At 44.8% G+C, this 24,373-nt stretch overlaps 1 protein-coding gene across 1 annotated transcript; it reads right to left on the minus strand.

The window, feature by feature from the left end:
• Positions 1–4,839: 4,839 nt before the first annotated feature.
• ALG8 (ALG8 alpha-1,3-glucosyltransferase) lies at positions 4,840–24,167 on the minus strand. Its single transcript, XM_075851371.1, has 13 exons — positions 24,028–24,167; positions 22,169–22,247; positions 21,089–21,282; positions 19,902–20,011; positions 19,145–19,212; positions 17,505–17,631; positions 17,317–17,420; positions 10,743–10,863; positions 8,424–8,563; positions 7,168–7,307; positions 6,978–7,075; positions 6,032–6,104; positions 4,840–5,204 (listed from the first exon to the last, which is right to left on the minus strand). Exons 1-13 carry the CDS (start codon positions 24,150–24,152, stop codon positions 4,973–4,975), a joined length of 1,611 nt encoding a protein of 536 aa, XP_075707486.1. The 5' UTR covers positions 24,153–24,167; the 3' UTR covers positions 4,840–4,972.
• Positions 24,168–24,373: the final 206 nt, after the last annotated feature.

The following is a 24,373-nucleotide window of genomic DNA, read 5'->3' on the forward strand; positions in this document are numbered from 1 at the left end:
TTATCTACGGGGGGGCTGTATGGCGTTATCTAGAGGGGGGACTGTATGGCGTTATCTACGGGGGGACTGTATGGCGTTACCTACAGGGAGTCTGTATGGCGTTACCTACAGGGGGGTCTGTAGGGAACGCCATACAGCCCCCCCCCCCCTGTAGGGAACGCCATACAGCCCCCCCTGTAGAGAACGCCATACAGCCCCCCCCCCCTGTAGGGAACGCCATACAGCATCCCCCCCATGTAGGGAACGCCATACAGCGTCCCCCCTCCCAAAAAAATGCGACCTACAGTGTGTCCTAATAAAAGACATGTATCGCTGGCAGCGATAAGGAGAACAGGGGACTGAAAGTCCTCTGAAGTTCTCCATGACTAACCTCTGACTTCCGGCGTCTGCGCAGCTCTGTAGAAATGAATGGAGCGCTGGTCACGCATGCGCACAAGCGGGACCGGCGCTCCATTCATTTCTCCGGAGCTGCCGACACAGACCCCGGAAGTCAGAGGTTTGTGATGGAGAACGTCAGGGGACTTTCAGTCCCCTGTTCTCCTTATCTCTGCCAGCGATCACACATGTATCCCCTGTCCTGTGGATATCCTGTGGAGAGGGGATACATATCTTTTGTTTAATGGCAGAGCGGGGAGATACCTCCCTGCTCTGCCGTACTGTTCAGTGGCGTCGCGCTGTAGCAGCCATAGCGGCTGCTAGCGGTTCCTGCGGCCATGGTGGGGGCCCGTGACGGCGGGCGACACGGGCCCCCTCATGCCGCGGGCCCCGTAGCAGCCGCTACTGCTGCTACGGCGGTAGTTACGCCACTGGGGAAGGCCATATATGATCCGCCAACAGGTATTTTATGTGCATGGCCAGATTTAAAAGGCATCTCCCTAGACATTACTCCTGATGTTAGGGCATCTATGAGGTGCCCCCCCCCCCCAAATAAAAAAAAAACAACAAAAAAAAAACATGGGTGGCATCCATCCCCATTGTTTAATGGGGTGTTTGTTTATCCCACATGCAAAAAGGTTCACATGCTGGTCTGTTTATAATGGGGAGCGGTCTCGGTTAGGTCACATTGTGTGGGAGGTGGGAGTATTGGGGCAAGGTTTGTTTGCCTGGTCCAAGAGTTCCCACCTTTTCAGTGCTCTGCAGTTCCCTTCCCCCAATATTCTTTACTTTAGCCTTACCTACCTTTTTCCAATTGTGAAAACTACTGCCAGCAATGGCAGATTATAATATGGGCGGCAGCTTGGGGCATAAGTCTCCCATGACCGCCAATACTACCCACCATCTTAAAATACCGCGCATCACTTAAATGCGGCGTATGGCCACCACGTTTGCACTGCGGCACCCACTGGTAGGGTATGTTCACACACTCAACAAAAAACGTCTGAAAATACGGAGCTGTTTTCAAGGGAAAACAGCTCCTGATTTTCAGACGTTTTTTGAGCAACTCGAGTTTTTTGCAAAGTTTTTTGCGCGTTTTCAACGGCCGTTTTTGTAGCTGTTTTCAATAGAGTCTATGGATAAACGGCTACAAAAACGTCCCAAGAAGTGTCCTGCACTTCTTTTGACGAGCTGTCATTTTACGCGCCGTCTTTTGACAGCGACGCGTAAAATGACACCTCGTCTGAACAGAACATCGTAAAACCCATTGCAGGCAATGGGCAGATGTTTGCAGGCGTAATGGAGCCGTCTTTTCAGGCGTAATTCGAGGCGTAAAACGCCAGAATTACGTCTGAAAATAGGTCGTGTGAAGATACCCTTAGGAAACGTTGGGGAGGTCACATGAATTCCCGGCAGCGGCTCTACCAATTAAGAAGCAGCACAGACCAATGCTTGACCCCTGCACGCACAAGCCCGGCCTGAGCCACCTCTTTTCTCTTCCAGCTGCCCATTTAAATTTTAGGTTCCCTGCCCTGGAATGAAGTGACATCTCTGGCTACTGTAACATAAGGGGCATACCAAATATTTTTGAAAAGAGTTGTGCCACAATAGACATAGATCACCTATCCACAGACGATCGCCACCGCCTGGGACCCCCACTGATCACTAGAAAAATAGGGGGCCCAGTGAGAAGTCTGAATGGAGCTGGAGGGCGGATGCTCGATCGGGAACTGCCTCTCCATTAACTTACTGCGGTCATTCAATGAGGAGGAACAGGGGGCTCAGGACCCCCATTCTACTAGATGGTGCTGCTGACTATAGATTCGGCGGAGGGGGTCCAAGTTGTACAAACATCCCCAGTGCCTCCAGTACACTTAATCCGCCACTAACGGACTGTCATGTCTCCAATTTATGGTGGTTCGAGGCATATTTTTGGTATGCATAGTATATATTATGGCCAGCGGTCAAATCAGATCTCTTACTTATAATCACCATTTTGTGCTACATATTCATTCTTTTTTTTACAGGAAAATTCCTATAATCCAGCACCAATGGGACCCGAGAGCTGTCAGATTATGAGATATTCTGGAGTATTGGATGGGCAAAAAATGTATGCAAAATTAACTTCTAAAATAGATATTAAAGAGGCTAGATATTAAAGAGGCTCTGTCACCAGATTTTGCAACCCCTATCTGCTATTGCAGCAGATCGGCGGCGCTGCAATGTAGATTACAGTAACGTTTTTATTTTTAAAAAACGAGCATTTTTGGCCAAGTTATGACCATTTTTGTAGTTATGCAAATGAGGCTTGCAAAAGTCCAAGTGGGTGTGTTTAAAAGTAAAAGTACAAGTGGGCGTGTATTATGTGCGTACATCGGGGCGTGTTTACTACTTTTACTAGCTGGGCGCTCTGATGAGAAGTATCATCCACTTCTCTTCAGAACGTCCAGCTTCTGCCTGATCACTGCTGTGACGTCACTCACAGGTCCTGCATCGTGTCAGACGAGCGAGGACACATCGGCACCTGAGGCTACAGATGATTCTGCAGCAGCATCAGCGTTTGCAGGTAAGTAGCTACATTGACTTACCCGCTAACGCCGAGGCTGCTGCAGAATCAACTGTAGCCTCTGCTGCCGATGTGGCCGTCACGATGCAGGACCTGTGAGTGACGTCACAGATCTGCACTGTCAGAAGCTGGGCGTTCTGAAGAGAAGTGGATGATACTTCTCGTCAGAACGCCCAGCTAGTAAAAGTATTAAAAACGCCCCGATGTACGCACATAATACACGCCCAGTTGGACTTTTACTTTTAAACACACCCACTTGGACTTTTGCAAGCCTCATTTGCATAACTACAAAAATGGTCATAACTTGGCCAAAAATGCTCGTTTTTTAAAAATAAAAACGTTACTGTAATCTACATTGCAGCGCCGATCACATGCAATAGGAGATAGGGGTTGCAAAATCTGGTGACAGAGCCTCTTTAAATCTGGCCTTGTGAAATTCTCCTTTATTTTGAACATCTGGAGACAATTGCCAGACTATTGGTCATTACGGTTTATCAAATGTCAGGTTAAAGGATTTTCTCTATATTTTTGTTAGGAGTAAAATGCAAAAACTCAATAAAACAAAAAGTTGTTAAAATGTACGGATTGTTTCAATTATAGGCATACCAAATATGTCATGTGAATGTGTACTTTATGTATCAATTTCTCACCAATTTCAAGATCTCTGTTTGCTTTCATTGAATAGGATCCTTTATTGCGCAGGTGCAGGGCTTGTTACAGTGTATCAGTTTTCTCTCTTGTAACGAGTCACGCACGTGTGTGCTCAGCACGATCAGTACAGATTCACGGCCTCTGGACATAAACCATGAAGGTTCCTATTCATTAACTGCAAGCAGAGTTATTGAAAACCTTAAGGAACTAATACAAAGTATATTAGAAAATTGCAGAACTTCGTGAATAAAATTTACCGAAACTGAAATCTGTCCCTAAAACAGTAAAATAATAAACGTATCGCAAATATTGGGCCCGTGGCAGAAAGCAGAGGCTTTTCTGCCGCAAATTTAGCTGGCTGAGCGGCGAATGTGGATTAGCCTCATTCTGACAGCGTTTCCAATTAAAAACAATGGGAGGCTGGTTTTACCGTACGGAAACCAGTGTAAAATTCTGAACAGGGCCTTACTGTTTATGATCCTATTTAATGACGTTATTCATAGTGATTGGGTGCCACAGTCATGTGACACATACGCACTCGTCACCACACAAGATCATATTTAGAGTGCCGGTGGACTGACGTAAAAATTGATGTTTAGGACCCCAAACCCTATAAAACAAAAACAGACCATAGTCCAGTACAATAGTGCAGACAATGTGATTAGAGAACCCTGGGATCCTTCCGAGGACTCATGGCTGCAGGGTTTATTTTGTGACCACTAGAAGGGGACAGGGACCCCCTTGCTATTTTCAATCCAATCAATATTATTTGAGGTTTATAAAGGGTTAAAAGGAAGAGATCTGTGGTATCCCTGATCTTCAACCCCCATATGGTCCGTGTAGTGCTTGGATGTCCAACGAGTCCATGTCATGAAGACAACTCCTGTCTATATGCGCTATTAGGGTATATGGGAATCACAGTGGAGGGGACCCCCCCCCCCCTCAATGAGCCCAAACAGAGAGCCGCACTGATCAAGTGGCTCCCGTTCTGGCAGACTCGAGCCGACCTCGTATTACAAGTAAGGTCTCATACTGCGGCTTCCCCCGTCAAAATCAGCTGTTTTGCTGGGATCGGGACCCTGGACGATCAGCCGATCGCCTCAGGGGCCGTATTATGTAAGGTGTGGTCTCTTGTGAGCCGATACAGGTGGAAGGTGTGAACTTACTCTTCTGACCCGCCATCATTTAGGCAACCAATCTGATCAGTTTCAGACACAACAACATTAGTAATGACACTTATCGCCAAATAAAGTTATTTATATACAAAAAAAAACAAAAAAAAACAAACAATTTGCTTTTACATTTGACAGTATAAAAATATGTTTCTCTACAGAGTCAATGCTGGTAGACGACCGATCTGGTGTAAGGACGGATGTGTCTTCATTGGCGTTTCTTGAGCGTTGCCGCTGATCCTTTGAAGGAGGAAATATACAGTCTGATCCAAGAGTAGGCAATGCCCGGGGCGCAGTACACAGAGATCAGCAGCAGCGGGATGAAGGGCAGGTGCTGCTGCCAGGGTGTCAGGGGGTAAATGACCTCACACAGTAACGCCAGGGGTAGGAGTCCATAGACATACAGCGCTTCCATGCAGTTCAGTAGTTTCCCTTCTTTCCTGTAATAATCACAAATCTCAGATATAAAACCAAACGCAGACAGATGCGGCATGTAAAACCCTGTCGTGCCATCACACTGCCCCATAAAAAGTGCCAGCAGCATTCCCCTGAAAACCCACGTCAGCAGAGCGCTTCCCTCCACACAGCCAAAAAGTAAAATTAAAAAATGTGGTCTGCTCTGTAGTCACCACTAGGGGGAGCTCTCTACATACATACTTATACAGCGCCTATTAACCGAATGTGGGGGCTGCTTTTTTTTTTTTTTTTTAAAGACGAGCAGTATTTTTTTTAATGGCACTATTTTGGGGTACATATAACTTAATCATAGCGACATGTTAGAAGTTTTGATTGGTGGGGTGTCTCTGTTCGGCTTTCTCCGGAAATCAATGTAGCGGAGTACGGGCTCGATAGAAAGTCTATGAGCTCGTACTCCGCTACATCGGCTTTCCGGAAAAAGCCGAACAGACACGAAGCGGCTGAGCGCTCACACGAGCGCTTCTGCCGCTTCCTTTTAGCGATCGGTGGGGGTCTCCGTGCTCGGACCCCCACCAATCAAAACTTCTGACATATCATAAGTTTGTTGAACTTTGTTACCCTTTAATAACCGCCATAAAAAGCGTATCGGCGGTCATTAAAAAAACTCCCCCTAGTGGCACATTTTTACGCTTTGGTGGATTCAAGGTTTAAAGAAAAGAAAGGTTTCGGTTCCTAAGGAGGAACTGCACCCGACCAATCGCTGAGCAGAGAGATGTAACTTACGGAGCCCAAATTGAGGCGTGTGAGGAGCTTAAAGACATATAGACGGGAATGTGAGAATCCTGGTTACCTGAACAGAGCCGACAATGAACCGAAGCTGAACACCGTGAAAATCGCCATCAGCAGAATCTTTAAAGGCAGCTCTGAAACGAACAGCAACATCCGGTTAATGGTCCGCACCCCATTTATCAATGTTGGGGTTCATCTCCCCCTCCAGTCATTCTCTTCACTTAGGAAGAGATTGAGACAAATTGAAAGTGCCCCTCCACCCAAATAAAAGTTGTATTATTTTTTTGACGTGCTTATGAATGTTCCGGTTCTCTTAAGTCTGTACAGTATTTAATTTGTTAGAGCAGCAGTTTATGCTCCAGAGCTGAACTTCCTACCATTTTAGGAGAAAGGAAGTTGCAATGAAGTCCTCAGGACACCCTGGATTATAGTGAAAAAGGGGCAAATGACAAGGGGCCTCTATCACCTTGGGCCTCCACCAGAAACTGTTGGCAGCGAGACAGGGGGGAAAAAAACTCTTGATCCCTCTTAAAGGGGTTTTCCCATCTCTGACATTTGTGCATATTTACATAATATGCCATAAATGTCCGAAAGATGCGTTCCCACCTCTGGGACCTGCACCTATCTCTGGACCACGGCCCCCTGACCCCCGTCCTATCATCGGTGGCTAGGCTCACGAGGTGGCAGGGTTTGGAAGTTACGGAAACAGCGTAGCAAAACATGCTCGGTATATTCACACAGGGAGGATATGCGGCATAAAACACGCAGCGTATGCGCACTGTGCGCCGCAGGAAATTCCGCAGTCCAACCTCCTGGGAGGACGTTCCATCCCATGTGATCGCTGCAGGTTGTGATTGGTTGCAGCGATCGCATGGGATGTAACGTCATCCCAGGAGGCAGAAGCACAGAATTCTGGGTAAGTATAAGATTATTTTTTTTATGAGTTGTGTTTGTCGCGGCACAATAAAGCGTGAGGTCTGATATAGACAGCGTGACGGTAATCTTACCTTGTGGAGTGAAGAGAAGAGGAAATAATGAAAAGTGACCCGCAGTCGTCAGAATCAAATATATCCCAGCATCCTTTGCGCTGCTGACTGACAGTAAGCTGGAAAACAAAAAAGAAACGATGCACTGTAAAAAAAAAAACATACAAAAAGTTATAATAAAAATGTATATCTTATTTGTTCTTCCTCTCACCTGAAAGGTAAGATTGCCAGGAGGATCGCCTTCTCATGTACGTGCCAGCCGAACATAAAGGAGCTGAGGGCGCAGAGGATCAGACAGCGCAAGAAGCCTCCAGGTCCTTGGGGTTTAAACCACAAACATAAAACTGACGGCTGGAAAAGACAAAAGGAAAAATACAGATCTACCGAGAGCATCCGGAAACAACGTTTTATTTTTTTTGCATATAAAGTTTAATCATGGTATAATAAAAATACTGATTTGAATTCCGAATTTCAAGATCTCTGATTGCTGTCCGTGCATGGAATTATTCTTCTATCAGATGAAAAACATTACAGACCTAATACTTCTCACAACTGAGGGTTTGTTACACTTGTATCCAGCTTAGATAATCCTCTGTGGACTCCAGGCCGATAAATTTGACCTGCACTGATACATTGTAACAAACTTAGGACAGGAGAGAGATTTCTGTTGCCGATTTTTTTTTTTTTTAGCCAAGAGGATTGCCCATACAGGATTCAATTGAAACAAACCATCAGCTGTGAGAAGTATTAGGTTTTCATGTGTCTCGGTTGGGATAATTTAGGTTATTGTCAAGGGTTTCTTAATCACTTTACTATACAGATCTAGTAACGGGAAGAGGGGAGGGTCTTTGGTTTTAACTTATAGACCTCGGTCCCCCTGATCAGTTCTGCAACTTTCTGATCTACGTTTTGTTTTAATTTCTCAGCATTTACAACATCTCTGCCTGCTGTCAGTGACTGTAAAAATCCATATTTACATCCAGAGGATATAAATCTGTCCTGATCTAATGCTTCTCACAGCTGGGTGTTTGTTACAATTGAATCCTGCATAGGAAATCCTCTGTGAGCTAAATTCATCAGCAAGTTAAACGGCCAGGACTCCAGACGGATATATTTTACCTGCACCGATACACTGTTGCAAACTATCAGGACAGGAGAGAGATTCGCGTTGCTCATATGTATCCTGTCTAGAGAGGATAGAATTGTAACAAACCCTCAGCTATGAGAAATATTAGTTTTTGCATGGTTTTAGGCATACACAATAACGTTCCCATTCACTGACAGCAAGCAGAAATCTATATAAGAAAGTTGTAGAAATTGATTAAAGGGTAATTAAACGTTCAAACTTCTGACATGTCATAGTGACATGTCAGAAGTTTTGATTGGGGGGGGTCCGAGAACTGAGACCCCCCAATAATCACTAAAAGGAAGCTACTATAGTACAGCTTGTAAATGTGCGCTCATTACCAGTATAGATACAAACGTGCAGATTAAAGTCGCCATTGGTGTAATAGACGGAAGGACGTTGTGTTCAAACTCCTGGACCAAACCCCCGGTCATAGATCCTGCGCGGACTGACGCCGGACTCAGGAGCTGCATCTTTACACCTGCCAGACAAGAAGGCGGAAAACACCACTAAAAAAACAACGCACGGCCCCAGAAAACAAGAGCGTCGCGTATGAAGGTCGTGATCGTGAAATTTGCCGGAAGTCGCGAAATATGCTATTAAGTCGTGTATTAGTTTATCTGTTTCTGGGAAATCTAGATGGAAGCCGCAATCACACGGCCGCCATTACTGTTTCCACTGGGTTTGTTACCCAGAATCCATCGTGGAGCCAAAACGGGAAGAGACGAAAAGTAGATTTGCCGTTCAGGAGTTGAGAAAAGCTGGGTGACAATCTGAGGGTTGTAATGACGGCCATAATCCAGCTCTCTAAAATGCTGAACACTAAGGCCATGTTCACACAGAGTTTTCTGGGGCTGTTTTTGAGAGCGGGAAACCGCACTCAAAAAACGGCCGAAATCGCCTCTCATTGATTTCAATGGGAGGCGGAGGCGATTTTTTTCCCCGCAAGCGGTAACAAAACGCTCCTGGGGAAAAAGAAGCGACATGCTCTTATTCCTGCGTTTCCAACTCCGTCCTCCGATTGAAATCAATGGGAAGCAGAGAAAGCGTTTTTTTGCGGCGTTTTATGCGCGCGTCGTTCTAGGTTCAAATCGCAGCAAAGAAAGGGCAGGCAGGTCAAAATCCGCCTGCAAAAAACTGTGTGAACATGGCCTGAGGGAGGCAATATATCAACGGGTTTACACCTGGAAATTGGCGCAAAAGAAATCACAGATTTTGGCGCACCCCGTAGTTGCACTAAAACGTTCAACTTTTTACTTTTTTTGCCCCTTTCCGAAAGGGACGATAAAAGGGGGCGGGGCTTAGACAAAAGTCTATTATAACTCACGCCAGAAAACGGGGCTAAAATAATTTAGTAAATCTACTGTCGATCCTAGCTGGCATAGATTTAACTCTGTGGGACGTAGCTAGAGGCCCATGCCGGGCCTGCTCCTTGCCCCTCCCCGCCGGGCCTGCTCCTTGCCCCCCCCCGCCGGGCCTGCTCCTTGCCCCCCAGATTGGATTAAACTGCCATTTTTTTAATAAAAAAAAACAAACTTAACGCTTACCTCTTCTCCCCTCGAAGAGGAGTTTTTTATTTTATGGCCTGTGGAGGGAATGGATAGCGCATGGCCGCAGGCGTCACGCCGGCTGAAAGAAGCGACACATTTATTATAATAAATGCGTCGCTTCATAATCCAACTTTTCTTTTCGTATGAAGCGCCAGCCTTAAATTCCCCCCTAAATCTGTGCACCTAGTAAATTTGCCTTTCAGGCGCCGGGTAACCGCTTTTGCGATGGCAGTAATGGCGACCATAAGGGTATGTTCACACGCAGAATCAAAAGACGGCTAAGAACGTTTTTTTCTAGACGTTTTTTGAATGGTTTTTCTATTGACACAATGAAAAACAGCTCAAGAAGTGAGACGCTCCTCCTTTTTACGAGGCGTTGTTTTACGGGTCTTTTTTTAAAGAAAACGGATGCGTAAAAAAAGTTCCGTCTGAACGAAACGCCGTTTTTCCCATAGGATTCAATGGGAAGATGTTTGTGTGCGTTTAGCTACCGTTTTCTTTCAGGTGTATTTCGAGGCGTTTTTACGCCCCGAAATACGCCTGAAAACACAGCGTGTGAACATACCCTAATGGTTACAACCCAGTTTTTCTAGAATGCTGGCCCACACTTACATTTTTTTTTTATGCCCGTTTTCCCGTGCTTATGAAAAACACAGAAGGGTATTTATAGATGTCTGAATGTTCGCCACGTGCTTCCACCATAGCTCAGTAATTATTATTGTATTGCCCAGGACGGAACAGAACTGTGTTTTTATATTGTCAGAGCTTGTTGTGGGCGGGATTACCATGTAAAGGACTACAGTTCCCATGATCCCTCTGCCCTCCCAAAGACATTGCCTATATTTACAGCTGCCTGCATGCCCCTCTATTACAAGGTATAAGGTAGTGCTGTAATTACTCAGCTCTGCTGTTCTGTCACTATCTTCTGCCCAGCATGTGAAACACTGTCCCTCCAGAGACAGGGATGGAGGAGAGCAGGGAGCAGTGGAGGCAAGAGGCATGTGATGTGTGACATCCTGTACTACAGGGTGCGGGAGAGAACGTGTTCAGGGCATCCAATGCCTATGGGGCTGACAAAAACAGCCGAATACAGCGGTTATTAACAATTACCGAGAACAGATAATGCTTTGTCGGCGGCATTGTACAACGCCCAGAAGTTCGGAGCCCAGTACGCGTGGCAGAGGCCTCTTTTAAAGGGGAAAAGCCGGGAAAGCACTTGAGGAATCTGACCCTATAAAAGACAAATGTAAAAGCACAATGTTAAAAAAACACTACAACTCACAGCGTCCACTGATAATACACAAAAGATTATTATAATTATCCGCCATATTACGCAGCGCTGTACACAGATTGTAATCAGTCACGTCAGTCCCTTTCCCCAGAAGCTCACAATCTAATTTTACCGTATACGCACTAGGGTCAACTTCATTGGAAGCCAATCAACCCACGTTTACACCAGAAAACACAGAACAAATAATCTGTCAGTAGTGCAGCCTCAGGCTTTGGGCCTATAACTTTCAGTGATGAAATTTATGCCTAGAAGCAAGATATTAAAATTCATATTATTCTTATTCTTTATGGCAGGTCTCCTTTTAGGCCAAACATTACCGCAAAGCATCTTGTTGAAGCGACAAAAACGCGTAAACTAAACGCGGTGTGAAGGCTATTATCAAATCCATATCTCCTATTGCATGTGATCGGCGCTGCAATGTAGAGAACAGTAAAGTTTTTTTTTTTGTTTTTTTTAAAAACGATCATTTTTGGCCAAGTTATGAGCAATTTTATATTTATGCAAATGACCATTGAAATGGACAACTGGGCATATTTTTTTTCGTATTTCCAACTGGGCGTGTATTGTGTTTTTAGCAACTGGGCGTGTTTACTTGTTTTACTAGCTGGGCGTTGTGAATATAAGAAGTGTATGATGCTGACTAATCAGCATCATACACTTCTCATCGTTCCCACCCAGCTGCTTTCACTAAAGACACACAGCGTGACGTCACCCACAGGTCCTTCAACCTTGGCGTCGGACAAAGAAGATACATCGGCTGAAAGGCGTCCAAAAGGTTAAAGGGGTTGTCCGAGATATATTTTTATTTAAAAGTTAAACACACAATACACACATTAACTATTCCCTAATATACTTACCTGTGCAATCTTGCTTCTGTTCTCCGTTCTGGCAGCTCTTTTCTTCCGATCACCTGTCTTCTGACGTCACGTTTTCTTCCTCCTCCACTGTCGTGTCGTGTCCCGATCACATGGTCTCGCCCCAGCGAGACCTCGGATGGGACACGACACGTCACTGGAGATGTGTCGTTTCTGCGGGTGCCCGCCCAGCCTATGCAGCTTTTTTTCACTGTGAGTGCGCCTATGCGTGTTCACAGTGAAAAAAGTGAAGAGGGACGGCACCCGCGGACTAGAGAGGTACAGTGACCTCTGTACTTTTAGTTCTTCCCCTATCAAAGCCTACACATAGTAGGCTTTGATAGGGGATCAGACAACTCGATGCAGCACACGGGTCGCATGCAGCCCTTGAGGCTGTTATCTGCGGCCCGCGGGACACCGTTGCGCCGTAGCACCGAGCAGGCCCAAGGAGGAGCCGCACTACTCTATTATAGGCTCTGCTACGATGTCAGGAGTCCCGGAGCAGAGCGTATAATATTAAACTGTAAAAGATCTTCTGGGGTCCTGTATCTAAGCCTACATTGTTAGGCTTAGATACAGTGGCTAAAAAAAATTGTCACACATGGAGCCTGTATCTAAGCCTAACACAATGTATGCTTAGATACAGGACCCCAGATGACATTCTTTTTATTCCTGTATAAGATTTGTGTTTTGGGGCCCTGTATCTAAGCCTAACATGTATTCTTAGATACATGGCCCATGTGTGACACTGTCTGCTTGGGTAATGTATCTAAGGCTACCTTGTGGTAGGCTTAGATACATGGTCAAACAGACAGTATCACACATGAGCAGTGTATCTAAGCATCACTTTTTTTTTTCTTAGTTATGTGTTTTTTACAGGTTGGGTCCTTGGTACTACATCAAGTTCAAGGACTACTTCAATGACACCCTTTTTTATTTTTAATAAAATCGTTAACTAGTGTTGTGTGTGTTATTTCATTACAATATTTTTTCTATGTCCTCATTTATTTTAAAATGTATTACTAGTTCATTACTGTCTAACAGCGTCCATTAGTAAGGCTTCATGCACACGAGCGTGTGTATTTTACACGCGTGAAAAACTTGCGTCAATCATGTCTGTGTGTGTGCGTTACGGCGGATTTACACGAACGTGCTATACGTCCGTGCAACCCGCGTGGTTTTCACGCGGGTCGCACGGACCTATGCAAGTCTATGGGGGCATGCAGACAGTCCGTGAGTTTTGCCCAGCGTAAGTACGCTGCGTAAAACTCGCGACATGTTCTATATTTCTGCGTTTTTCGAGCATCACGCACCCATTGAAGTCAATGGGTGCGTAAAAATCACGCGCACCACACAGAAGCACTTCCGTGGGACGTGCGTGATTCGCGCAACAGCAGTAAAAAGTATGAATGTAAACAGGAAAGCACCACATGCTTTTCTGTTTACAAACATCCAAACGTAGTGTCATAATGATGGCGGCTGCGCGAAAAGCTCGCAGCCACGCATCCATGTGACACGGAGCTGTCAAGTGCATTTTGTGCACGCAAAACGCCACTGTATTTGCGTGCGCAAAACGCACACGCTCGTGTAAATCCGCCCTTATGCATCAGTGTGCTTTTCGATTGTCATGTGTTATTCACGCACTCACAAAGCCAGCACATTTTTTTCATCTAACAAATTGTGTAAATCACGCACCAAACACGTGTGTGCTGTTTGTGGTTTTCACGCATGCATTGACTTCAATGTGAGTGTAGGTGCATGATAACGCACCAATAGAGGACATGCAGTATGTTTCACGCAGCGGACTCTCGCTGCGTGAAAAGTCACGCATGTGTCAACGGCCCCATTGAAATAAATGGGTCGCGTGTGTTGTGCGTTTTTTCAAAGCACAGCACACGGACGTGATTCACGCTTGTGTAAATCGTGCCTAAGGCCCCATTCTCAACAGGGTGAATCTCGCCCGTGTGCTGATCGTGAAAACCACGCACAGCACACGCGACCCATTATTTTAAATTGCCCTGTTTTCATATGCGTTTCTCACGGGCGTCAATCTTACACGCAAGTGTGCATGAGGCATAAGACGGGGCTGGACGAACGCAAAAAAAGCCGCAAAAAACAATAAAAAAACAACGCCAAAAAGGCTACGATAAACGCGGGGAAAAACATTTTAAAAAAAACGTGAAAAAAACAGCAAACAAAGAGGCAAAGAACGCCACGAAAAACGCCACGAAAGACGCAACGAAAAACGCAGAAAAAAAAAAACCCCAAAAAAATACGCGAAAAGCGTAGAAAAAAAGGCTATGATAAACGACACGCAAAACGACGAAAAAAATATCGTGGAAAATGACGCGAAAAAAGCCGCAAACAAAGAGGCAAAGAAGGCTGCGAAAAAAAACGGGGAAAACCACACGAAAGACGCAACGAAAAACGCATAAAAAATTTCCGAGAACAACGACGCAAAAAAAGAAACGATAAACGACGCGAAAAAAAGGATACGATAAACGAAACGGAAAACACATTCAAAAACATCGCAAAAAAAGACGCAAACAAACAAGCAAAAAACGCCAAGATAAAGTAAGCGAAAAACGCCCCGAAAAAAATCGGCAAAGAAAAACGCAAACAGCGCACAAAAAACGCCGGGAAAAACGACGCAAAAAACAACGTGCAGGGAGAGGTAAATCTGCCGCAATCTTCAAGACGGAATTTTGAGGCAGATATTGTTCCTGCCAAAAAACTCTGTGTGAACATGGCCTTAGTGGAGAGAGACATGAGATAGAAGAGGGCGGACAAGGGTTAGGGTATGTTCACACGAGGGCGTCCGTAACGGCTGAAATTACGGGGATGTTTCAGCCTGAAAACATCACCGTAATTTCAGCCGTAACGGCATGTGCAGGCGCTTGAACGCCGCGTCCATTACGGCCGTAATTGGCGCTGCTATTCATTGGAGTCAATGAATAACGGCTCTAATTATGCCCAAAGAAGTGACAGGTCACTTCTTTGACGCGGGCGTCTATTTACGCGCCGTCATTTGACAGCGGCGCGTAAATATACGCCTCGTGTGAACAGACAAACGTCTGCCCATTGCTTTCAATGGGCAGATGTTTGTCAACGCTATTGAGGCGCTATTTTCGGACGTAATTCGGGGCAAAAACGCCCGAATTACGTCCGTAATTAATGTGTGTGAACATACCCTTAGGGTAGACACGAAGAGGTTTATAGACCTGAAAAGAGAAAGAAAACATAAATGTGAAAAACATAATGGGGGGAGAACGGTCACCATCCTTCAAGAATGTCAGCAAGGAGACAAGTCCAGTGAAGGAGGTCAGCGGGGAGGAGCAGGGACAGCTCACGTGAACTCTTGGAAGGTACGTGCACGCTCATTGCAGCCTGCAATGAGCGTGCACGTGAAAAAAGTTTCATCACAAGGAAAGATCAACAAACCAGAGCTGAACTGCATGTAAACAAACTGTGCTAAATTCAAAGAAGAAATGTGTTAAGTAGAATTTTTTTTAAAAATAATGCTTTATTTAGGTTGTCTGTATAAAGGGTAATGTATGACAGAGTTTTTGAAAAAATGTTGGGATCTCGGACAACCCCTTTAACCCCTTAGTGACCAGCCCATTTTAGGCCTTAATGACCAAGCTATTTTATTCGTTTTTCTATAGTCGCATTCAAAGAGCTATAACCTTTTTATTTTTTCGTCTACATAGCTGTATGAGGACTTGTTTTTTGCGGGATTAGTTGTGCTTTTTAATGGCAACATTTTTGGGTACATATAATTTTTATATTAACTTTTATTAACCTTTTTGGGGGGGATTATAAAAAAAAACTGAAATTCCGCCATTGTTCTATGCGTTTTTAAATTGACGCCGTTCACTGTGCGACGTAATTAACACGTGACCTTTATTCTATGGGTCGGTATGATTACGGCGATACCACATATGTGGAGGTTTTTTTATGTTTTACGACTTTTGCACAATAAAAACACTTTTGAACTAAAATTATTTGTTTTTGCATCGTCGCTTTCCAAGAGCCGTAATTTTTTTATTTTTCCATCAATGTAGTGATTTTTTGGGCTTGTTTTCTGCGGGACAAGACGTAGTTTTGAATGGTACTGTTTTGGGGTACATGGGACTTATTGATTCATTTTTATTATGACTTTTTTGGGGGGCAATGGAAAAAAATTGCAATTTCGCCATAGTTTTTGGCGTTTTTTTTTTACGGTGTTCACTTTGCGGTTTAAATTACATATTAACTTTATTAATGGAGTCATTACGGTCGCGGCGATACCACATATGTGTACTTTATTTTTTTTTTACACTTTTACTAAATAAAACCACTTTTTAATGGAAAAAAATGGTTTTATTTATTTTTTTACTGTACTTTTTATTAATAATCTTTATTTCACTTTGATGACTGATTTTATTAGTCCCACTAGGGGACTTTACTGTGCGATCTTCAGATCGCTGCTATAATGCTCTGGTATACTTCGTATACCAGAGCATTATTGCCTGTCAGTGTAAATCTGACAGGCAATCTGTTAGGACGTGCCTCCGGCGCGTCCTAACAGGCATATGTCCAGGGCAGACCTGGGGGCTTTTATCAGGCCCCCGGCTGCCATGACACCCCATCGGAGACCCGCGATTGCATTCGCGGGCCGCCGATGGGTGACAGAGGGAGCGCACTCCCTCTGTAAACAAAGTTAAATGCCGCGGTCGCTATTGACGGCGGCATTTAACGGGTTAAACGGCCGCGATCGAAGTAAACTTCGATCGCGGGCGTTGGAGCAGGAGCTCAGCTGTCATCAGACAGCAGAGCCCCGGCTCCTGCCTGCACGGGAGACCCGTGCAGGACTTAGACTAGGCTGACGTGAAAAGGCGTCAGCCTAGCCTAAAGCCCAGTAGTGAATCACGTGAAAAGGCGTATTAGTGGTCACTAAGGGGTTAATATGCTCGTCTCTAGGGAGTTTACTATGCTCATCTGACACGGTGATGCTGCTGCAAATTCAACTGTACGCCTGGAGCTGTGGTGTCTTCTCTCTTCCGACGCCAAGGTTGAAGTACCTGTGGGTGACGTCATCACTCCCAGCCAGCTTCTTTCACTGCAGACACAGCGTGACGTCACCCACAGGTCCTTCAACCTTGTCGTCGGAAGAGAGACGACAGATCAGCTCCAGGCGTACAGTTGAATTTGCAGCAGCATCACCATGTGCAGGTAAGCATAGTAAACTCCCTAGAGACGAGCATATTAACCTTTTGGACAGGGAGCCGATGTATCTTCTTTGTCCGACGACAAGGTTGAAGGACCTGTGGGTGACGTCACGTTGCGTGTCTTTAGTGAAAGAAGCTGGGTGGGAACGATGAGAAGTGAATGATGCTGATTTGTCAGCGTCATACACTTCTATTCACAACGCCCAATTTGCGGTGAAAGTCGGCGACATTTAAGAATCTGCAGCCCTCTCTGAATTTTGTGCAGATTTATTGTATACGTTGAATTACAAATGATAGAATTTGCGCGCGCATTGGCTTATGGTACCTACCCAGTATATAAAGGGTCCAAACGAAACTGCGAAAACAAACCCAACGATGACGGCCAAAGCGAGGAAGCGCAGGAGACTGAAGCTCCTCCAACGTACAGATCCATCTATAGAACAAGACATCAAGGAGAAGAGACTGCATTATACTCCGGTAGAGCGGATATATTTAGGGTGGTCGCATCTTTACTGACCTGGATTATTTGCCGCGAAGCAGTAACATCGCAATAAGTAGATGCCGTACGCCGGGGCGACGTACAGGTAGATGTGTTTGAAGTTGAGGAGGACAGCGAATAGGAACGCGCTCTCCAGATGTCTCTTCTGCCATAATAAAAGACAGTCAGCTCATTTCAATTTGGGAGCGCAGATTAACCCCCTTAAAGCGGGTAGTTCTCTTTGCACAATCCCATATTTTGAGTAGGGTTCACCCACAATAAACTGATGATATTATGTCCCGCTGCCGAGACAATCAGCGATCAACTAATCTGTGGGGGAAACCTGGCAGTAAGGGTTCAATTTCTCTGCAGCGCCATCACAGGAGAAATAAAGTATAAGGCCTCATGCACACGACCGTAGCCGTGTGCACGGCCGTGATTTTCGGGTCGGCTGGCTGCGGACTGTCAGCCGCAGGCCGCCCGCAAATCGTGGGACATGCACATGGCCGCGACCATTGTTTTCAATGAGCCCGGACCGCAGAACTGGGCCGTAATAAGACATGCCCGTTCTTTCTGCGGTGCGGGCTCCCGGGCCGCGCACGGACAGCAAAAACTACGGTCGTGTGCACGGCCCCATAGAAAAGAATGGGGCCGCAATTCTCCCGTGGATTTTCGGGGGAATTGCGGCCGCAAAAACGCGGTCATGTGCATGAGGCCTAAGGCCCCAAAAAAATAATTACAGACCCATTAATTTCTATGGGTGGCTGACATTTTTTTATGCATCAAGCATTTTTTACGGACGTTTTTGGAGATGTTTTGCTATCGAGACCATGAAAAACGACTCCAAAAACTGCTCAAGAAGTGACATGCACTTCTTTATTACGGGGCGTTTTTTTACGCGCCGTTTTTACAAACAGACACTTAGAAAAAACGCCCAGTGGGAACGAAACGCAGTTTTTCCCATTGAAATCAATGGGCAGATGTTTAGAGTAGTTCAACCTCCCTATTTTTAGACATTTTTCGGGGCGTTTACGGCTGAAAATAGGCCGTGTGAACACACCCTTAGACTTTATTTTAATACAGTTATTTTTCTTTATTTGTTTTTAGATTTTAGTCCCATGAAACAGTCAGAAGAGGCCATCAGTGGGGGTCTCTGCCCTGCGACCCTCCGATATCACAACCTAATTTTTTGTGGCGCTTATAGTGCCGTGCTCATTTGTTTTCAGATGTGGAGATCTTCGTAGGCGTATCACGGTCCCATTTCAGTAAATTTGATGATCTCAGTGACATGTCAGATGACAACCCAACTGGACGAGCCTTTCTTAGAATGAGGCCACTGGGGGGGGGGAGCTTTGTGTGGCTGCTGCAGGGAAAATGCTCGCCCGTGTAATAGATGGTTGCGCGGAGTCCGCCAGAATGGGAGCGAAGAGCGGGGATGCCGAGCGGTAACAGCTCGGGCTCATAGAAAAGGGGTCCCCCTAGTGGGCATTATCAAAACTGTCCAAGGCTCTCTTCACTGCCATTATGACGGCAAGAATGGCACAGCATGCAGCGCTATTCTTGCCGTCAGACCCCAATATAAGTCAATGACGGGTTTTAAAATCCCATTTACTACAATGTAATACCCTCTAAATTACACGATGAACGATACGCATGAACCCATTAGCCATAATGTTTACCTGAAACATACGAGCGATGGACAGCAGCATGATCCCGGAGAGGAATCCATTATATTGGAAGTGGATATCTAAGATCTTGTTCAGGATGTGAATAAACAGAACTCGGTGAAGTTTTAGAACAAGAAATCGTTCTCTCCAGGTCACCGCCCAACAAAACATAATGAGAAGGCAAATAAAGTGTAATTCCACTTTTACCAAAATTTGTTTAAATAAACTTTTGGAAATACTTGGCTTTAAAAACTTCTGCTGGTTGTCCTTGGAAACAGACACCGACCTGCTGTCAGACCGCTCCCACAATGTTATGCTTTCTGGTAACAGGAAATTGACAGAATCTTGAATGCTGCTTGTAATGTGACTGGAGAACAAAATGTCAAGAGGGTAAAAATCAGAACCGTTCACGAAAAGTAAATCCTTTCCCAATTCTGATCTCCTGCTAAAACGGACATTGGGCGTGGAGATACACAAGTGCATGCTGGGCGGTACAGTGTTAATTAGAATATAACCCGTTAACTCCACTCTCCGGGCGGTTGCAACGTCCAATTGTACCATCCAGCGTGCTCTCGTGTATCTCAATGCCCGATGTCAGATCGGATGGGAGATCAGAATTGGATGGAGAGTGGATTTAACCTATAGGGCACCTGAAAAAATGGGAAGTACTGTCAAGAAATTAATCCTGGTTTCAAATTTTGTAAAATGAATGCAAAAAAAAACCAAAAACATAACATATCACATTATATTTTGCATGTAGTAAGGATACGATCTACAATCAGCAGGCCGAAATTCCAGAGGAGAAGGGCAGCGAGGATGAACGCCGGTCTCTGCAGCAAATCCCTCCGATCTCTTTTACCATTGATACACCGGCAGCACCTGGATCAAAATCACAAGATCTGTAGTACAACAAGAATACAAGGAACCAGAGAAAAGCAATAGAAGGACAGGACTGCTGCAGGAAAGCAGGTGAGCAAAAGAAACGGATAGACCAGAAGGGGAAAAAAAGACGAGGAAAGAGAGGCAAACAGAAGGAAACGGAAGGTAAAATACCAGGCAAGGACCAGACATGGTAAGGGAAGGACCAGACAAGGTAAGGGAAGGACCAGACAAGGTAAGGGAAGGACCAGACAAGGTAAGGACCAGACAAGGTAAGGGAAGGACCAGACAAGGTAAGGGAAGGACCAGACAAGGTAAGGGAAGGACCAGACAAGGTAAGGGAAGGACCAGACAAGGTAAGGGAAGGACCAGACAAGGTAAGGGAAGGACCAGACAAGGTAAGGGAAGGACCAGACAAGGTAAGGACATGGTAAGGGAAGGACCAGACAAAGTAAGGACATGGTAAAGGAAGGACCAGACAAAGTAAGGACATGGTAAAGGAAAGACCAGACAAAGTAAGGACATGGGAGAGAAGGACCAGACAAAGGACACGAGAGGAAAGGACACAAGAGGGAAGGAACAGACATGGGGAGAAAAAAAAAAAAAAAAAGGAATACCAGATGATAAAAAGGTAATGCAATGGAAACATGAGACAAAGGACCGGAAAAGAGAAGGTAAAATAAGGAATGACCAGATTATGGACAGGATAGAAGGGAACAAAATGAAAAAGACAAAGCTAGACGAGGGAAGGGAGGAAAAGGGAAGGACCATACAAGGTACAAAAGTAACAGATGAAAAGGGACAGAATGTAAAATCTGTCCCTTCACCATGCAGCTCAATTTGTTCAGACTGACTGCTGTATATAATCACAAGCTCATCAGGACATGGAGAGGTCATTTCTATTACAGCAAGGAAAGAATGAATATAATTTGCAAGCAACTAAATCCGTCATGAGAAAAAGGATCATCAGGAAACTGCTGCACAAAGACTAAGAGGCGGAGCATTGACAAGGGGGAGGAGCCTATGAATAATTTCAATCATGTCCTATGTTAATATATATATCTGGCTAGACCTTACTGTTTGGCCGCATAGATGAAGAGGAGATCTGTGAGAATGACCGAAAATCTCTGGAATAGGACGGTATTCTGGCTGGCATAGTTTAGATTCTCCACTTTCAGCATTTCCGGGTCAAAGTACCAAGCCAAATTGGACAGAGCATATTCAAACCACGCGAAAAACGGCGGGTAATCCAACGTCCACTCAGAAGTCGCCTGGAGATCAATAATCAGGTTTATAGGACTAATAAAGGGAATTACACGATCTGTCCATAATAAACGTCACATGTCAAGTAGTGTCGAAAGCGCCACGGTGGCAATGATGATAAACATACCAGAAGAAAGTTCTGAAATCCTCTTTAGCGTACATTAAAAATGTGAAAACTGTATTTTAATATCTTAATTCTAGGCTGAGATAGGATCAATTAAAGTTACAGGCCCAAAGCCTGAGGCTGCACTACTGAGAGACTCAAATGACATTATGTCCCCCTGTCAGGTGAAGTGTTGTCATCAAGATCTTGTGTGGAGCCAAATCATCATTCACAAGAAATTTACATCTTAACCGGCTTGAGTCGCAGCAGTTGTGTGTGTATATGTGGGGGCGTCAGTGTATTTGGATCCACACAAGGTCTCCATGACAACATTGCACCTGACAAATCACAAGTAGACATTTTTCAGTAGTGCAGCCTCAGGCTTTGGGCCTGTATTTTCAAATGATCATATCTCAGCCTAGAACAAAGATATAAATATACAGTTTTCACTTTTTATAATGTACACTAAAGGGCCTTTTATATATTATGACAAGTCTCCATTATTGTCCCGAAACTGAACATGACAAATAGAGGGTCACCCCTAATATATACTGAGATCCAGTGGACTTAGGACCTACATATTCTGCAATCTTTATTCAATAAGCATACGGTCCTCATTTTGTGGGACTGGCTCGAAAAGTGGTTGGACAAATTTGTCTAAAAAGAGGCATTTTGGGTTGTTTTGGGGCGTGTGCGGAGCAGGATATCAAATGTCCCCCAGTTTGGGATTCTAATGTCTGGAGATATGAATAAGGTCCAGTTTCCCCTCTCAGTGGTAACAGTATACCTACCTCATAGTACCACCTAGATACGGGCAAACTATGGGTGATCGCCAGCCAGTTTCTGTGGACCTCAAAATCTGTGGAATGACTGTAAAGTAAACACAAAATATTACCGGATTAACGTCTGACCCCTCACCCTAAAACTATAAACCCTGTACTTCACAAATACAACGTGCACAAAGCTTGACTATACACATCATGGAGATTAAAATGCGTATTCGTTACAGAGGTTGTCAATTTTATTTTCATAAGAACAAGTTTTTGGAACGAGCAACGTATGAAAAGGTCCTGCAGTAATTCAGCCCTTTGAGCAGCTCGGTCAGGGGCCGGAACATTTGGAACGGCCCGGTGCCTACAAACTGTCTAAGACCTCAGTCAGATGGCTGTAATGCGGCCCCATTTTTGCATATTATGACCTCAAGATAACCAAACTGAAGGCCCAAAATACCCCAGACTTTAACAGGTTAATAAATACCAATACTACATCATTTTTGGCCACTATATAGCATTATTTTAGCACTATATAGCAGTATTATGTGGGCTGTATGGCAGTATTATGTGGGCTGTATGGCAGTATTATGTGGGCTGTATGGCAGTATTATGTGGGCTGTATGGCAGTATTATGTGGGCTGTATGGCAGTATTATGTGGGCTGTATGGCAGTATTATGTGGGCTGTATGGCAGTATTATGTGGGCTGTATGGCAGTATTATGTGGGCTGTATGGCAGTATTATGTGGGCTGTATGGCAGTATTATGTGGGCTGTATGGCAGTATTATGTGGGCTGTATGGCAGTATTATGTGGGCTGTATGGCAGTATTATGTGGGCTGTATGGCAGTATTATGTGGGCTGTATGGCAGTATTATGTGGGCTGTATGGCAGTATTATGTGGGCTGTATGGCAGTATTATGTGGGCTGTATGGCAGTATTATGTGGGCTGTATGGCAGTATTATGTGGGCTGTATGGCAGTATTATGTGGGCTGTATGGCAGTATTATGTGGGCTGTATGGCAGTATTATGTGGGCTGTATGGCAGTATTATGTGGGCTGTATGGCAGTATTATGTGGGCTGTATGGCAGTATTATGTGGGCTGTATGGCAGTATTATGTGGGCTGTATGGCAGTTATTCTTTTTAGCACTATATAGCGGTATTACGCGTGTTCTATACGTAAGTATTATTTTGGCACTATATAGCAGTATTTACGTGGGCTATATGACATCATTATTTAAGCACTATAGAAGCCATATTATGTGGGTAACACGGCAATATTATTTTAGCACTATATAGCGATATTATGTGGACTGTATGGCAGTATTACTTTAGCACTATTATGCGGGCTGTATGGGAGTATAAAGTCATAGATGTATTTGCACTTTTCAGGATTTGGTTGCAGGGTGTCAATAGCGGAGTATGCACTTGTCTATAGGGAGCTACGTACGTATGTATGTATATATACCTCCTGTCGGTAAGGACTAGCATGTAAATAATAGTGGAAAATGTTAAAGCAGCAGAGCGTGATGAGATATTTGGGTTGCACATACTTTTGTCCATACAGTATAGATATATGTGTGTGTGTGTGTGTGTGTGTGTGTATATATATATGTGTATATATGTGTGTGTGTATATATATGTGTGTGTGTGTGTATATGTGTATGTGTATGTGTATGTGTATGAATGAGCTTCCTCTATGGTAAACTAGGCTGTAGCGGTCTGCAGTCAGTGACACATTTCACCCCCAGTAAAAAGGAGCAGTCTCCATCTGTCAGCTGTGAGCCCCCCAACACTGAGCCCCAGCTCTCTCCGCTCCCTGCATAGCAAAGCATGCTGGAGCTTGTAGTCTTCCTGAGCTCCTCTTACGAGACTTACTAGGTCGGTATGAGGAGACATTTCAGGAGAGACACCCCTAGCGCCATCGTCACAAACCATCCCCCATCCCCACACTCCCGGTTCCGGGCTCCGCTGTCCACGTTTCCGCCTCTGGAGGCCGCCATCTTGGTACACTCGGACAAAACCAGGAACTTGCTGAGCTAATGACGTCACTGTGAAGCATCGGGGGCGTGGTCTGAGAGGGCGGGTTTGCGCAGCGGTCACGTTCTATGGTCGGGATTCAGTAGTTAGCTGGAAATGTTTTCATTGCTGACGGGATTTTAGAGATGTAATATTAGAAAATACTGAATATATATTTATTAATTTCATAAAACGTGCCTAAAAT

This window comes from Rhinoderma darwinii, chromosome 2 (genome assembly GCF_050947455.1).
Source record: "Rhinoderma darwinii isolate aRhiDar2 chromosome 2, aRhiDar2.hap1, whole genome shotgun sequence".
Classification (NCBI taxonomy): Eukaryota; Metazoa; Chordata; class Amphibia; order Anura; family Rhinodermatidae; genus Rhinoderma; species Rhinoderma darwinii.

Bases quoted from the DNA above. Each gene is read 5' to 3' on its own strand.
- ALG8 (XM_075851371.1), bottom strand. From the start codon at position 24,152: ATGGCGGCCTCCAGAGGCGGAAACGTGGACAGCGGAGCCCGGAACCGG. The intron at 10,864-17,316 runs GTAGGTACCATA...TGTCTTTTATAG, and splicing joins TTGGACCCTTTATATACTGG to GGTCAGATTCCTCAAGTGCT. The intron at 5,205-6,031 runs GTAACCAGGATT...TGATTATTACAG, and splicing joins TCATTGTCGGCTCTGTTCAG to GAAAGAAGGGAAACTACTGA.